Genomic DNA, 17,442 nt, shown 5'->3' with positions numbered 1-17,442 from the left:
GATGGCACGAGTGCAGAGACACCCAGCCAAGACACACCAGGCAAGGTCATTTTTATTTCAAATAATTTGGTTTATTGATCGTTACAGAATGTCTCTCTGATGCTTTCCACTCCTTCCCTTCTCCCTTCCCCTTTTCCCAACCATGATTCCCCCTGCCGCCTCCCCCACCCTGCTCTCTGTCCACAATAGAGACCCATATCAGAATCAGACTTATCATTTTTCACATACATCATGATTGTATTTTGCGGCAGCAGTATAAATTACGATAGTACTGTGTAAAAAATTTTCATTTCAACTATTATTGAAAAGTTGCACTTGTAAATCTAGATATAATTCCACAAATTATCTAGTTATAGAAGTTATTTTATGCAGCTACAAGCTTCTTGATTATAAAAAGAATAATTCAGGTTGTACTTGAATTTAATTTTCTCTAAGTTTGTTTCTTTTAGTTTAGGAAAGCATAATTTGATTGGACTTCTCTAAAAGTCACACAGCATCCTGCAACCCTGCATTATAGATGGAGGCCTTTTGGCCCTTCCAGCTATGCTAGCTCTTTAAAAGACCTATCAAATTGTTGCACACGTTGCTTTTTTTCAAGCAAATGAAATTTTCTTCCAATAATTGTTCATCAGAGATAGAATGCTCCAAGCAGAATGACTTTCAAAGTCTAATATGCGCATAGACTGATCTGATTTTAATAAAAGGCATCTTAAAAATTATTTTCTGAAATTTTATACAATTGACTTTTTTCATGTACCACAAACAAAAGTAGCAAAACTACTTAAATTTCAGTTCACTTTGATGTAGAAATTATTAGTAAATGTCATGACATTACACACAACTGGACTGCTAGTACTTAACAGACATCAGAATATGTAAGTGTTCTGACATTATATACAATATAAATCTAAAATCACTAATAATTAATCAGATTGTGTACCACATCTGTTTGATGTACCAAACAGTTCAGTTTTGTCATATTTATAATGTATAATAGGGAAAGATTAACAAACCACCTCATACCCAGATAGTTAGATTTTAAATGTTTATTTCCATATTCAGTGGTGCAGTCCACAAGCTTTTTTTTTCCAAAACTTATAATTTGCAGGAAAGTAATGAGACTAGAGGAAATATCAATGTGAGTACAAGTTAAACAACCATAAAACTAAGTTTAAATCATAAGACATATGAGCAAAATTAGGCCATTTGGACCATTGAGTCTGCTTCACCATGGTTGATTTATTTTCTCTCTCAAAATCATTCTCTTCATAACCCTTGATACCCTCACTAATCAAGACCTGCTTTTAAATCTCTGCTTTAAATATTGTTTGTGTCAATTAACTTTTTAATCTCTAAACTGAAATAAACAAAACTCCATGTTAGTGACAGCATTGGTACTTTATTCAGAACTAGCAAGACATAACATTTTACAATTTTCAGCCAAGGTTAGAGTCTTTAGGTCAGGATACAACAGGGTCTTTTAAGAGACTCCTGGACAGGTTTATGGAGCTCAGAAAAATAGAGGGCTATGGGTAACCCTAGGTAATTTCTCAGGTAGGGACATGTTCGGCACAGCTTTGTGGACCAAAGGGCCTGTATTGTGCTGTAGATTTTCTATGTTAAATGTGTTTTGGCGTGTGGCCAAGTGGTTAAGGCGTTCGTCTAGTGACTTGAAGGTCACTAGTTTGAGCCTTGGCTGAGGCAGCCTGTGTGTCCTTGAGCAAGGCACTTAATCACACATTGCTCTGCAACGATACCAGTGCCAAGCTGTATGGGTCCTAATGCCCTTCCCTTGGACAACATCGGTGGTGTTGAGAGGGGAGACTTGCAGCATGGGCAACTGCTGGTCTTCCATACAACCTTGCCCAGGCCTGCGCCCTGGAAACCTTCCAAGGCGCAAATCCATGGTCTCATGAGACTAATGGATGCCTATATATGTTAAATGTGCACAATGTGCATTTAATTATTCGTTATGCCCTAGGTAAATGAAACATTCTCTACAGTCCTGCCCCAGCAGCATCACATTGATCAATCTGTCATGTCTGGTCCCTCTGAAAATTCTTCCCTTTCCCTGGCAATATCTGCCTAGTTACAGAGTATCCACAGGCCTGAGAGAGAGAACTTATTTAAAATTTGACTGAGAGAGTTTATTTCTCATCTTTGTCTCCTGCTAGAGATTTTATTTTTGACAGGGGAGATTATTGGTGAAGCAAAGGAAATAGGGGGAGGTGGTTGGGTAGTGGAGGAAACTGTGTTACTGTGTACCACAGTAGTAGAAGGTAAACTTAAAGAGCCAGTCGATATTTCATGAGCTGCCAACATTTACTTGAGTTTATGGAACAATGGTTGGCCCAAACCAAACCCCTCAAATTTGCATGGTCCAATTTTAGTGAAGTCATTGACCCCAGCAGGCCATACACATGACCTTGCTTCTCACCACTGATCATTGTCAGGTCACATTCTGTACAAGATCCACCATAGTCCTGCGAGAGGTGCATTTTTTGTTGTTGACTACTCTGCTTGAGATTGAAATTACTTGCTGGAATTCCATGAAGCTGACTGAAGAGTGGGTCCCATGACAGCTGCTACTGGTATAACTCCATTTAAACTTCTGATTAAAACAGGCCCAATTCTAAACTCGGTAGCCTCACTACACAGGCAGGCCTACTGAGATGGGGAGCATAATCATTGTTCAAAAGTTACAAGCTCATCCATAGCAAAATGCCTCTATTAATTAAAAATAAACTATAGCAAATAAAATATGAATTTGGAGACTTCCCAGGCATCTCACAGATGCCTGATGGTATTTCTCAACAAAAAAAAAATGGACTGAAGAGACAAAGTGTCAGCACATACAGCACGGCAGAGTACCAGATCACAACTCAGTGGAAGGCACCAGATGTCTACGTTCTTTCCATTTTGATTTATTTTTTATTTATTGAGACACAATCCCTTCTGGCCGTTTGAGCCACGCCGCCCAGCAACCCCCAATTTAACCCAAGCCTGATCACGGGACAATTTACAATGACCAATTACGTCTTTGGACTGTTGGACACGGTCGCGGCGAGAATGCACAAACGTATGGACAACAGCGGGAATTGAACCCACGTTGCTGGTACCGTAAGGCACTGTGTTAACCACTATACGCCCAGGCCAGCCCACACATTCTACTACAGGTTCTGACTAATCACCTTCAGCAATCGGTGAGGTCTTCCTAAAGATCTTACTTGAGTTTACTTTTCATCTTTGTCTCCTGTTGGGGATTCTATTTTGTGATTGGGGAGATTAATGTTGAAGCAAAGGAAATGAGGGGATGGGGTAGAGAAAGAAACTATGTCAGTGTGTACCATTGCAATGTAAGAGAGACCTTTTCTCAATGCAATAAATATGGCAATGATCTGCCAACATTTCAGTTGATCTGTAGACGGTGACTCAGCATCTCATTCTGAACACAATGAACGCATGGAGACTAATCCAAGTCGTTGAGGATCATTCTTGTGCAGTGGCAAGTTTTGAGTTTCATCCAAGATTCGCCATTTGCTGAGATGGCACAGCTGCAGCACTCCAGAAACAATCTGTTTAACCCTGAGATGTTTCCTGATCACAGGATGAACAGCAACAAAACCCTAAACTACTTTGGCAAGGGCTCTTCTCCCTGTTTTAATTATCATCGAACTGGATGAATGTCAAATTGTCATTTGAACATCTGTAAATCCCCATCCAAGTACCAGACTGTTCTTATTAGGATACATGTTGAATCCCTCTCCCCTACCTCCCCCCAAACAATGTGAAGGGAATGCTCTGAGCATTAGTGCAGAAAAGGCCCCTTGCTGGATTTTTGGAACACTCTGGCATCCCAGAAAGAATAATGAATGCAGTATATTGACACTACTCTCGAGGCAGAGAATAATTCAATACAAATTTCACACATTACCTATCTGAGGCAAATAAGATTCATACAGGAATTCAAACTAACTGCAGAATCCTATCAGATTTCTTTGAAAATAGTCATGACTGTAGGAATGGAAAGAACAAATACAATATTGGTATGCTTAAGTGAAGCTCGAATATATGGAAATCTTGTTACCTTCCAGTCTGGAGCGTCACTTAAACCATTCACAGGCTGAGTCACACTGGCTTTGGTTGCTGCAAATGGAACTGCTGGCATTAAGCCATTTGGATGATCTTATGTAGATACAATCTTGTTGGGAATCCTCAGTGTAGGCTCAGAGACTCCAAACGTTTCAACAGCAATTCACAGCTGCAGAACGCAACTTCAATTCATTTCTCTTTGCTTTCATGTTCCCAAGGTGTACTTCAGTTTCTAGTTGTTAGACGTCTCTGAATGAGAGACACTCAAAATCTATTAAAGGATTTTCAGCTTTAGCAGAGTAACAGATTCCCCCTCCCCCCAGTGTTAACTTCTGTCAATGTGTCAATGACATTCTAGGAGCAGGGACTCTGCTCTCTGCCACATGAAGCCTATGTGCCGTCTTCTTGATTTTATTTTATCTTTTTAGCGTTAACAGTTCTGCCCCTCCAGCCATGCTGCCCCAGCAACCCCTAACAAACCTGATTAACTCGAATCTAATTACGATGACCAATTAACTTACCCAGTACACCTTTGGACTGTGAGAGGAAACTGGAGCACCCAGAGAAAACCTTCGCATTCCACAGGGAGGACGTAGAGAGACTCCTTACAGATGGCACCAGAATTGAACTCTGAACTCTGGAATGTGTCATGCTAACCACTGCGCTATCATGTTGCCTGACTCCGGGGTGGAGAGGGCCAATGAGTATAACCCTCCACATCTGGACTAAGTAAATGCACACAAAAGGTGAAGCTTAAAATGCGGACTCCAACATAACAGTCAGTAAGTGCATATTAGTGGTCTTCTGCTGTTGTAGCCCATTCACTTCAAGGTTCGACATGTTGTGTGGTCAGAGATACCCTTCTGCACACCACTGTTGTGATGCATGATTATTTGAGTTACTGTCGCCTTCTTGTCAGCTTGAATCAGTCTAGTCATTCTCCTCTGATCTTTCTCATTTATCGTACATTTTTCGCTCACAGAACTGCCGCTAACTGGATGCTTTTTGTTCTTTGCACCATTCTCTGTAAACTCTAGAGACTGTTGTACGTGAAAATCCCAGATCAGCTGTTTCTGAGATACTCAAACCACCCCATCTGGCACCAACAGTCATTCCGTGGTTAAAGTCACTTAGATCACATTTCCTCCCTCTTCTGATATTTGGTCTGAAGAACAACTGAATCTCCTGACCATGCTGGTATGCTTTTATGCATTGAGTTGCTGCCACTTGATTGGCTGATTAGATATTTGCATTAATGAGTAGGTATACCTAATAAAGTGGCCACTGAATATGGAAGTGAAAGTCAGTTACTTTTCTGCATGTGTGAGAAATAACTTTATGTTTTTTATATTCAGTTTTGGGAATATCTTTGGGACTGCAAAGAGTTATTGGTTGACTTAAAAATGGGATGCACTATCCAAATGCCTATTCTGAATTAGTACTCCTGTTTTCAAGGTATTCGCTGAAACATTTGCTGGGTAAAAATTATTCCTCTTCAAACTGGTCTTGGGATAGCATAAACTGAAACATTAATATCTATAAAATCATAGAAGTAATGAAGAATTATGTGTTCATCACAGATAATGACAAGGGGTTTTGAGGAACTAACTTTATACTTTATTGTCACCAAACAATTAATACTAGAACGTACAATCATCACAGCGATATTTGATTCTGCGCTTCCCGCTCCCTGGATCACAAATCGATAGTAAATATTAAAAATTTAAATTATAATTCATAAATAGAAAATAGAAAAATGGAAAGTAAGGTAGTGCAAAAAAACCGAGAGGCAGGTCTGGAAATTTGGAGAGTACGGTCCAGATCTGATTCAGGATCCGTTCAGCAGTCTTATCACTGTTGGAAAGAAGCTGTTCCCAAATCTGGCCGTACGAGTCTTCAAGCTCCTGAGCCTTCTCCCAGAGGGAAGAGGGATGAAAAGTGTGTTGGTTGGGAGGGTCGTGTCCTTGATTATCCTGGCAGCACTGCTCCGACAGCGTGTGGTGTAAAGTGAGTCCAAGAACATAAGATTGGTTTGTGTGATGTGCTGCGCCGTGTTCACGATCTTCTGCAGCTTCTTTTGGTCTTGGACAGGACAATTTCCACACCAGGTTGTGGTGCACCCGAGAAGAATGCTTTCTACAGTGCATCTATAAAAATTTGTGATGGTTTTAGGGGACAGGCCAAATTTCTTTAGTTTTCTCAGGAAGTAAAGGCACTGGTGGGCCTTCTTGGCAGTGAACTCTGCTTGGTTGGACCAAGTCAGGTCATTTGTGATATTGATCCCGAGGAACTTAAAGCTTTGGACCTGTTCCACTTGCGCACCACCGATGTAAATTGGGTCGTGCGGTCCGCTACTTCTTCTGAAGTCAACAACCAATTCCTTTGTCTTGCTGACGTTGAGGGATAGGTTATTGTCTTCGCATCATGCCACCAGGTTCTTAATTTCCCCTCTGTACTCAAACTCATCATTACCCGAGATATGGCCTACAATTGTTGTCATCAGCAAACTTATATATTGAGTTTGATGGAAACTTGGCTACACAATCATGGGTGTACAGTGAGTACAGCAGGGGGCTGAGTACACCTAGGTAAATGTACACTTTTGACTGCATGCTATCCATCAAGCCCTCTAAGAGGATCACAACGTCATCATGGTTTGGAGGCTTGTGTGCCTCAATGACCCAGAGAGTTATTTTGGCTGCAGTCAAGGCATTAGGCTTTTGGTAGGGTCACCCATGCCAAACAGGTTAAAGGGTAGAGGCCAGATGAAGTGTTGTCTATCATCCTCCAGGCTTAGGGGTTCAGCTCAGGGCTAGCAACCCTTAATGGTACAACAAAATCGTCACGGAAACCACAATAAAGAATCCTTCTACATCAGAGTGCATCGGTATTCCTGAATGTCCAACTGGGACTTGCACGATTGCAAGAAGAAGCTACTGATGAAGGAAGCCCTGAACACCATTGGAAACAGAGGACCTTCATGCTGCCCTAAACGTCAGCCTGTAACGGCCAGTAACACAACCATCAAGCACCATTTTAAAATTAATTTTACCCTATTCCATTATATTCTCTACCTCTTACCAACACAGTGATGAGAGGGAATCAAAAGAGACAATTTAAAGAAACTAAAATTACTCACATTTTATGGGGGGGACGGGGAACGGGACATGCAGGAATAAAGAATTGTGCATGCATCGCAGAAAATGGTAAGGAATTTCATGGAACAAATTTAGGCAAGTGTAGCACTGTAAGTAAGCAGGTTTTCCATTAGATAGCCTCACAAAAAAGTACAAAAAATAATGCTGCCACATTTGATATTGTATGTGGTTTTTAAATAGTTACTCCTGCATTATTAATAACATGTCAGCAACATTTCCTGAGTAGCAGGGATAAAAACAAAAATCTGCTGCATTACATTTGACAGAAAAGAGTTGACTGCTCTGTCAGTTTTGTTACCATCAGAAATTTAATTAGCCAAGACTAGAAAGCAGAATTCCATAGGTGTTTGAGTACTTGAGTACCTCGGTGCAGAACCAGCACTAATGAGATCAGTAGCATTATTATCAATGTTCACCTGCCAGAGTCCCTTATGCTGAATCACTTGGTGCACAACTAACCAACCTTTAGTTTTCAGATTCAAGGGACAGGAGTTTGGGGGATGGCTGTTTTAAGCTGATGTCTGACCAATCATGAAATCAGCCAATCAAATTCTTGGACTGATTAGGTTGTAAGACACTAGATACTGTATATGAATCAATCTGTTTGGGCTCTCATTGTTCAAATTTCGCTGCATACTTTTTTTCACTAAGCCTCAAACCACTCAAACAGAATAATTTTCTTTATTAATGTACTGATTTGGCAAATTCATTCAATTCAGAAACTTGCATGAAGTAGACAGAATAAACATGGGGCAAACAAAGATGCAGAAGGGACTTTATGAAAATGTCATCAGTGTGATTTTTCCCAACAGCACAAAAATAGTCACAGAGTCGAAGTACAGCACAGAAATAGGCCATTCAGCCCATCTAGTCCATGCTGGAACTATTTAAACTCCCCACTTCCAACGACCTGCACCGGGACCATAGCCCTCCATATCCATGCACCGATCCAAACTTCTCTCAAACATTGAAATTGAGCTTTCAAGGACCATTTGAGCAGGCAGCTCATTCCACACACTCACTACGCTCTGAGTGAAGAAGTTTCCGCTCATGTTCCCCTTAAACTTCTCACCTTTCACCCTTAACCCATGACCACTAGTTATAGTCCCACCCAACCTCAGTGGAAAAAGCCTGCTTGCACTTACCCTATCTATACCCCTGATAATTTTCTATACCTCTACCAAATATCTTCTCAATCTTCTCTGTTATAAAGAACACAGTCCTAACCTATTCAATCTTTCCAAATAACTCAGGTCCTCCAGACCCAGAAACATCCTTGTAAATTTTCTCTGTACTCTATCAACCTTCTTTACATCTTTCCTGTAGGTAGGTGACCATAACTGCACAGAATAGTTCAAATTAGACCTCACAAATAACTTCAACATAACATCCACTGCACTCAATACATTGATACATTGGCCAATGTGCGAAAAGCTTTTTTTTAATGACCCTATCTAGCTGTGACACCACTTTCAACGAATAAGACCTGTATTCCCAGATCCCTTTGTTCCACCACACTTCTCAGTGCCCTACTCTTCTCAGAATAAGACCTACCCTAATTGGTCCCACCAAAGTGCAAAATCTCACACTTGTCTGCATTAAATTCCACCTATCCCTTTTCAGCCTATTTTCCCAGCTGATGCAGATCCCTCTGCAAGCCACGATAGCCTTCCTCACTGTCCACTACACCCCCAATCTTGGTGTCATCCGCAAATTTGCTGATCCATTAAGCAACATTATCATCCAGATCTTTGATATAGATGACAAACAACAAAGGACTCAGCACTGATCGCTGCATCACACTAGTTACAGGCCTCCAGTCAGAGTTGCAACTCTCTATTACCACACTCTGGCTTCTCCCACAAAGCTGATGTGTAATCCAATTAATTACCTCATCCTGAATGCCGAGTGACTGAATGTTCTTGGCCAGCCTCCCAGGCGGGATCTTGTCAAATATCTTACTAAAGTCCATGTAGACAACGTAATGGCAGACACCACGATATATAGTTCGAGATCCTCTAAAAACTATGGTATAGCTTCACTACATTTATCTTATCAAGTTCCCCAGAAACTCTATACACTTGAACTTCTTTAAATTAGCCGTTGCTTGAACACAGAATACACATGGACTTTGGATAATTGTCACTTAATGCTGAAATACTGTAGTCCAACATCGGTACACAGGCAATCAAATTTAACTTGCCCAGCCGTGCAATAAATGGTGAAAATCCGGAACGTTTATTTAAAAGCACATCACATAAATAAGTGAAACAGACATACAGATTATAGGTTAAGGTTTCTTCAGCATAGGAGATATATGAAACAAATTTGCAAGTTGTACAGCATTTTCTTGGAGATTTTGTTAACAGTACGGAACATGAGAAATAAACCACTTAGCATTTTTACCTAAGAAAAAATAATTACATCACCAAATGCCAAAAGGGACAGAGCACTGTATTTAAAGAATTGAGTACAAACAGTTGATAGACCATGAGTGGCCAGCCACAGGCATTCACATTTTAACTTAACATACACTTAACTAATGAATTACTATACATCTTGCACAGGGGGCACTGCAAGTACTGGTGTTCAAGCACATTTACACAGAAACCGTACTGCACTGGACTGGAATGGCATCAATAAAGTAATTAATTTGTAAATTACTACATGTTTTCTAGGATGTGTTTAGGCTTCTCAGTAGCATAATTGTCATAGATGTCAAAGACCAAAAAACACTAATAACATTGAAATCTGATACAGATGTATGTAGATTGAGCTGAACTTTAAGTATCAATTTCAAATGAAAGTGCCCTCATTGCTTATTTCATGTACAGCATTTAGAGGTCACACCACAGAAAGTTACCAAATAAAATCTTGGTTTCATCTGCTGCTAACTTTGCTGCCAGGTTTTTATTCTACCAAGTTGCTTGAATCTTCTTCAACTTCACCCTTGGCAGCTTTTGAGATGATATCAATCCATTTTTTCTGAAGTTCTTCATCATCTGCACTAAAATAAAAGATCTGCTGGGATTGCCTGAGCTTGAAAGCATGCCTCTTCTCAATCATATCGGTAGGATTTGGATGTTCAATTTCATAGCCTGGCAGTGGAATGGTGCGAGCATGTTTTCCATCCTGTAAAGCAAACACCCAAGTGTTAATATAGCAAATAGAGAAACCAACATGTTTATAATATGACAGCATCATATTGCATTGTTGCTGTCCATCAGTTTGGGGATGGGAGTGATAGGGCTGAGGATGGGGCAATTGGGATACAATTATGTAGTGAGATTGTAAAGAAGGACAAGCAGATGATTGGGCCAAATTGCAGTCAATGGGATGAGTTTAAGTGTAACACTGGGGAAAAGTCAGAAAGGGTGACGCATACAGGACTGAAGGTGTTATATTTGAATGCGTGCAGTATATGGAGTAAGGTAGATGATTTTGTAGCACAGTTAGAGATTGGCAGGTATGACATTGTGGCTGAAAGAAGATCATAGTTGGGAGCTTAACATCCAAGGATACACCTTGTATCAAAAGAACAGGCAGGTAGTTAGGCAGAGAGGGTGGGTGGCTCTGTTGGTAAAAGTGAAATTAAATCCTTAGAGAGGAGACACAGGATTGGAAGATGTATAATCCTTTTGGGTAGAGTTAAGAAAATACTAAGGTAAAAAGACCCTGATGGGAATTCTATACATGCCTCTGAACAGTAGCCAGGACGTGGATTATAAATTACAATGGGAGATAGAAAAGGCATATAATAAAGGCAATGTTACAATAGTAATGGAGAATTTCAATATGCAGATAGATTGGGAAATTCAGGTTGGTGCTGGACCCCAAGGGAGAGAATTTGTAGAATGCCTACGAGATTGCTTTTTACAGCAGCTTGTAGTTGAGCCACTAGGGAAAAAGAAATTCTGGTTTTGAGTATTGTGTAATGAACCAGATTTGATTAGGGAGCTTAAGGTAAAGGAACACTTTGGAGGCAGTGATCAAAATATGACAGAATTCTGTTTGAGTGGGAGAAGCTAAAGTCAGATACATCAGATACATCAGTATGGAGTAAAAGAAATTACAGAGGCATGAGAGAGGAGCTAGCCAAAGTTGATTGGAAGGTGACATTATCAGGGATGATAGCAGAACAGCAATGGCTGGAGTTTCTGGTGGCAATTCGGATGTCACTGGATAGATAGATGCATTCCAGAGATGAAGAAGTATTCTAAAGGGAGATTGAGGGCAACCTTGGCTGACAAAGGAAGTCAAAGAAGACATAAATGCAAAAGGGAGGGCATATGATAGAGCAAAAATTAGTAGGAAGCTAGAGTATTGGGAAGCTTTTAAAAAACCATCAGAAGGCAACTAAAAAAACGTAAGGAGAGAAAAGAAAGGTGAGAGTGGATACTGGACCGCTGGAAAATGGCACTGGAGAGGTAGTAATGGGAAACAAAGAAATGGCAGATGAACTTAAGAAGGATTTTGTGTCAGTCTTCAATGTGGAAGACATTAGCAGAATTCCAGAAATTTGACAGAGTCAGGGGGAAAAAGTGAGTGCAGTTGCTATTACTCAGGAGAAGGTGCTTGGGCTGAAAGGTCTAAAGATTGATAAGTCACATGCACCAGATGGACTATGCCCCAGGGTTCTGATAGTGGTATCTGAAGAGATTGTTCAGGCATCAGTAATCATCTTTCAAGAATCACTCAATTCTGGAATAGTTCTGGTAGACTAGAAACTTGCAAAAGTCACTCTGCTCTAAGAAGGAGGGAGGCAGAAGGAGGGAAATTATAGGCCAATTATTCTAACTTCAGTGGATGGGAAGATGTTGGAGTACATTATTAAGGATGAGGTTTCAGCATACTTGGAGATATATAAAGTAGGCCAAAGTCAGTATGGCTTCCTTAAGGGGACATCTTGCCTGACTAATCTGTTAGAATTCCTTGATGAAATAACAGGCAGGATAGACCAAGGAGAGTCAGAGGATGTTGTTTATTCTGATTTTCAGAAGGTCTTTGACAAGGTGCCACACTTGAGGAGGATTAACAAAATAAGAGCCCACGGTATTAGCAAGTATAGAGGACTGGCTGGCTGGCTGGCAGGAGGCAAAGGGTGTGAATAAAGGGTTTTTTTTCTGGTTGGTTGCTGGTGACTAGTAGGGTTCCACGGGGTTTGGTATTGGGACCATTTCTTTTTACATTATATATCAACAATTTGGATGATGGCATTGACAGCTTTGTGCCCAAGTTTGCAGATGATACAATGATAGGTAGAGTGGCAAGTAGTGTTGAGGAAGCAGGAGGTCTGCAGAAGGACTTAAGAGAGATTGGGAGCATGGGCAAACAAGTGGCAGATGGAATAAAATGTAGGGAAGCGTATGGTCATGCACTTTGATAGAAGCAATAAAGGCATACACCATTTTCTAAATTGGGAGAAAAATTCAAAAACCAGAGGTGTAATGGGACTTGGGAGTTCCTGTGCAAGATTCCCTAAAGGTTAACTTGCAGGTTGAGTTGGTGGTAAGGATGGCAAATACAATGTTAGCGTTCATTTTGAGAGAACTAGAATATAAAAGCATGAGTGTGACTCTGAGGCTTTATAAGGCATTGGTCAGACCACACTTGGTGTTGTGAGCAGTTTTGGGCCCCTTATCTAAGAAAAGATGTACTGACATTGGAAAGCGTCCAGAGGAGGCACACAAGAATTATTCCGAAAATGTAAGAGTTAATGCATGTGGATCATTTGATGGCTCTGGAACTATACTCACTGGAGTTTAGAAGAAACATATTAAATATTGAAAGGCTTGGACATGGTGGGTGAGTCTAGGACCAGAGGGCACAGTCTCAGAATAGAGGGATGTCCATTTAGAATGGAGATGAAGAGGAATTTCTTCAGCCAGTGGGTAGTGAATCTGGAGATATCATTGCTACAGATGGCTGTGCAGGTCATGCCAATGGGTATATTTAAAAGTGGTGGTTGATAGGTTCTTGATTAGTCAGGGCATCAAAAGTTACAGCGAGAAGGCAATGAATGGCCTTGAGAGGGGTAATAAATCAGCCATGAAGGAACGGCGGAGCAAACTCTCAATGAGCCAAATGGCCTAATTCTGTCTTAAGTTTGTTTCACAGTAATTCGGATCCATTTCACAGTCTTCCAGCCAGAAAAAAATCTAATTGGATGTGTGAATAACCAAAGCCTCTCATGTAGAAGACATATGTTTAATTTAACATCTAGAAATGCAATGCTAAAATTATTTTCTGAATTTAAATTCTCAACTATAGTCAGAAATAGAAATTTTCCAATAAAGCTGAGTCATTTATTTCAAAGAATAGAGATTCACTTGAACAATTTAAAATTACTAAATCAGTAGAATTGCTGAAAATGGCAGAATTCTACTTCAATTCAACTGAAAAATATTTTAATATTTTGCAGGAAACAATGGAGTTTTTGGTGATATGCCTAAAGATTCAATTCTTGATACCACTGCTTTAAAAACACAGTGGGAAGATTTAAAGTATACCATGGCATTCACTGAGGGGTTTTGCCAACATTCAATTCTCAGCCATCACCAACAGAACTGGTTTGCCATTTATCTTGTCTGCTCTCTAGCGGATCCTAGTATGTTTAAATTGGGTAGCACATAGGGCATTAGAGCACAGTACAGGCCACAATGTTCTACTGACATTCTGGCCTACTCTAAGGTCAATCTAACCATTCCCTCCTACATAATCCTCCAATTTTCTTTCATCCATACGCCTATCTAAGAGCTTCTTAAACGTACCCACTGTATTTGCCTCTACTAGTACCCCTGGCAGAGTGTTCCTAAATATAAGGGTGATGTTTTTGTCTACAGGAAGTGTCTGCAAGTTTAGAAATACAGTAATTGGTGTACATTCCGATGACATGAAAAATGCCATTGCAAGATGTAAATTATTATCCATGGTTTCTGCATACAGTGAAATCGCAGCTTTATTCCCTTTATTTGATGCATTTAGAAATGAGACCCTGAACTTCAACTATTTATATTGGCAAACGTTTACTCCTAATTTCTATTCATCTGGTTATGCATGCAAGCTTTCCAGTTATATTTTTTCCGCAGAGCCAATACACTCAACCCAAAAGAATTTGGTCACCGGCATTCATTTTAATATCAACTCCAAAGCAATTCTACAGATTAAAAAATGAATCATAATTTCAGAATTAAAAGAAAACTCTACATCAGTTAGCAAGGGGAGAAAACAATCATGCTTGGATTATACAGAGTGTACTTTAAATGAATTTTGCTCCTTCAGCAAATGGGTTTTCATAATTTTCAATATTATTTTGGCTTTAGATGTAATATGGACCAACATAACTTAGCAGGCCTGTTTTTAATTTCTGATTCCAGCATCACCATATGATAGATATACTGACATCATAAAAATAAACTTCCCCAATATGTTGCAGTAGTTTTACAGAATCTAATGAGAACATTAGTGAATATTTTTGATACACGATCACCATGCATTATTGTGTGAATATAGCAAACCTGCAACAGAATCCTGGAGGCTTAAGTGTATCATTGCAAGCCAAATATCTAATGCCAAACAAAGTCAATATTAAATATGTTAAGAGCTCCAAAGTCAAGAAAGGATTTTACATGTTCTCAATGCAGATTGACCCTCCAACAGTAAATGCAGCTAGATGAACTACTAAGCTGTGGTCCATCTGTTGGGACTGGTCTTTCTGAAGCATTTTAATTATTCCCTGTTGGTCAGAAGAGGATTGCTGGAAATGATCTACAATTCTACAGTGGGAGAGAAACTGGCAGAATTGTATCAGCCACTTGATACAGACCACACGTTTATTTCAAAAGGGAAAAGTCTCCCTTGGGTCACACAGCCACTGTTAAAGCATTGCTTCAAGTTTTCCAACATGCTTATATGCCCATCACTATTCAAAAAGGCAGAAAATTCTTCTATTGCCCCCATGCTCTTCCCTCTTTATCATGTTTCTAGTGTGCAGTGTCTGATTACTGATGGTCCTTCCAGCGTTTGCGGTCAGTGCTGACCGTTGGGCGCCTGTGGCAGAGACCCAGAGACTGAAGTTCTAAAATTTTGTATTATGACAAACATCACACAGAGTCAGAGCATGAAAAAAGTCCCTTTGGCTCATTGAGCCCCCACTTACAATATTGCTATTCCTCCCATATTCCCCCCATATTCCCATCTGCTTCCCCCAGATCCCACAACTTTTTATGCATCAGGGGCAACTTTGCTGACCAATTTACCTACCAACCCAGATGCCTTTGGGATATGGATGGAAGTCAGAACGCACAGAGGAAATTCCACAAAGACAGCAGCAGAGGTCAGGCTTGACCCCAGGCCATAGGAGCTGAAATAGCAGCTAATTCACACTTGCCTATGACGTTTGCTCAGCAAGAGTTGCCATGCAAGGGCAGGGAGGAAAGGTTAAACAAACACTGACAGGCTTCAAAACTGTGACTCCTGGTAACGAGACATGTCACTGAAATAACATTGGAAAAGGCCAAATACTTATCAATAGGTCATTGATGTGAAATATTCGAAACATAGAAAACCTACAGCGCAATACAGGCCCTTTGTCCCACAAAGTTGTGCCGAACATGTCCCTATCTTAGAAATTACTAGGCTTACCCTTAGCCCTCTATTTTTCTAAGCTCCAAAAGTCTCTTAAAAGACTCTGTTCCTTTGCCTGACCAACAGCGTACTTTCATCTTATTGTTTCTTTCAGTTTTCCAGTTTAGATAGACTTTTTGTTGTGAATACTCAATCATTCTCACAAAGTGCATCAGCCTTGTCAACCACAAATTTTAAAACAGATCAGAATAAGCGAGGGGCAATGAAGTAATATAAAATAGGAATGTGTGAAGATGTCTGGCAATTGTTAATTTGCAACACTCAACCGAAATGTAGTGGGTCTTCCGCAGGCAAACATAGAAAACCTACAACGCACTCCTGACTTCCGTACCTGCACACTGTGGTGCAGAAGTCAGGAACCTCCTGAAGGGCAGATACCAGCTCATCAAATCTCCTGCTATGCACTGGGTCCAGTGGCTGAGTACATTCCTACTGAGCTGAGGGACTGGGTTTCTTTATGATTCCTTGACACTAGTCAAGCATGGCAATCTTTAATTTGAACTGGAATTTGGTTGGAAAGTTAACTGGATTACTGTTTTAATTCACTTCAATATTTCAATTAATTTCTCAGATAAATGCATTTCAAATAAATCCTTAATTGTTTTCCAAATTTGGAATCTAAAAATTAAATAAGAAATACATATTTTTAAATGTCCCTGATCATTGGTGGCATTTGGAAACAGCTGGAAAAGCCATTGGGTACTTGGTGATACGGCCTCAGCAGCCTTTGCCTGAGGTCTAGATGCACTTCACAAGATGGCTGCCAAAGAAAAGCCTCCTGCCCGTGGACCTATGGGACTGCAAAACATTCTTGTGGAAACATGGGGCTCATGCATGGGTATCTGATGGACAGACTGGTGCCCATACATTTTATCTTTAGGCACAGTCTAGTCCACTAATTACGTTTCTCCATCCACATGTGCACTCTGGTCTCGGGTACTTGATTTTTAAAATTATTTAGTAAAGGATGTAACACCTCAGGTTTTTTTTAACCCAAATGGAACACACCCAATTAACTTGTTAAAAAAAACAGGAAACTTACCAATTCTTAAAAAAAATAACTGGCTTGACTACAAGCTGACAACTGCAGAACAGCAGTCACTGTAACCTTAGAGAATTAACAGGGAAGGGGAAGTGACTGAGGATGGAATGGGTTGTTTGTGCATAAAGGAAGCAAAATGAAAATAAAAACGTCTTTTCCATCTCAAGCCAAGTTGCTTGCTTCAGTCAGAGTCTCTTTTATGAGGTAGCTGAGGAGCTTGATTCAATTCTGCATTCAGTTTGAAGCTTACGAAAAGCTGTAGCAGATGAACATGTGAAACTCATTCTTACCTGATTGCCAATGTGCAAATATAATACCATGGGATCGCTTCTGGGGATAGCTACCCACGCCTTGTGCCAGGGTTTTCCCTTTTCCATGAAACTCAAGTTGCTACAGAAAAGACTATTGTCACTTGTCAGGGAGCTCGGTCTCTGTTGGAAGAAGATTAAACCTGTAAATGATCATTCCATACACAAAACGAAAAGAGTCCTCATTCATGATCTT

At 40.2% G+C, this 17,442-nt stretch overlaps 1 protein-coding gene across 10 annotated transcripts in view; it reads right to left on the bottom strand.

Annotated features, from left to right (window-relative positions):
• Positions 1 to 9,469: 9,469 nt before the first annotated feature.
• Positions 9,470 to 17,442, bottom strand: part of LOC134356877 (FYVE, RhoGEF and PH domain-containing protein 3-like) — a 269,626-nt gene continuing 261,653 nt past the window's right edge. For all 10 annotated transcript variants that reach the window (XM_063068102.1, XM_063068108.1, XM_063068106.1 and 7 more), the window contains 2 exons: positions 17,229 to 17,369; positions 9,470 to 10,382 (listed from right to left, as the gene is read on the bottom strand). In XM_063068102.1, coding sequence (XP_062924172.1) covers positions 10,161 to 10,382; positions 17,229 to 17,369 — 363 coding nt within the window. In that variant the 3' untranslated portion in view covers positions 9,470 to 10,160. The remainder of the gene's footprint in view (positions 10,383 to 17,228; positions 17,370 to 17,442) is intronic.

This window comes from Mobula hypostoma, chromosome 15, assembly GCF_963921235.1.
Source record: "Mobula hypostoma chromosome 15, sMobHyp1.1, whole genome shotgun sequence".
In the NCBI taxonomy this organism is placed as follows: Eukaryota; Metazoa; Chordata; class Chondrichthyes; order Myliobatiformes; family Myliobatidae; genus Mobula; species Mobula hypostoma.
The sequence above is the reverse complement of the archived record's forward strand: the minus strand, read 5'-3'. Positions and strand labels throughout refer to the sequence as shown.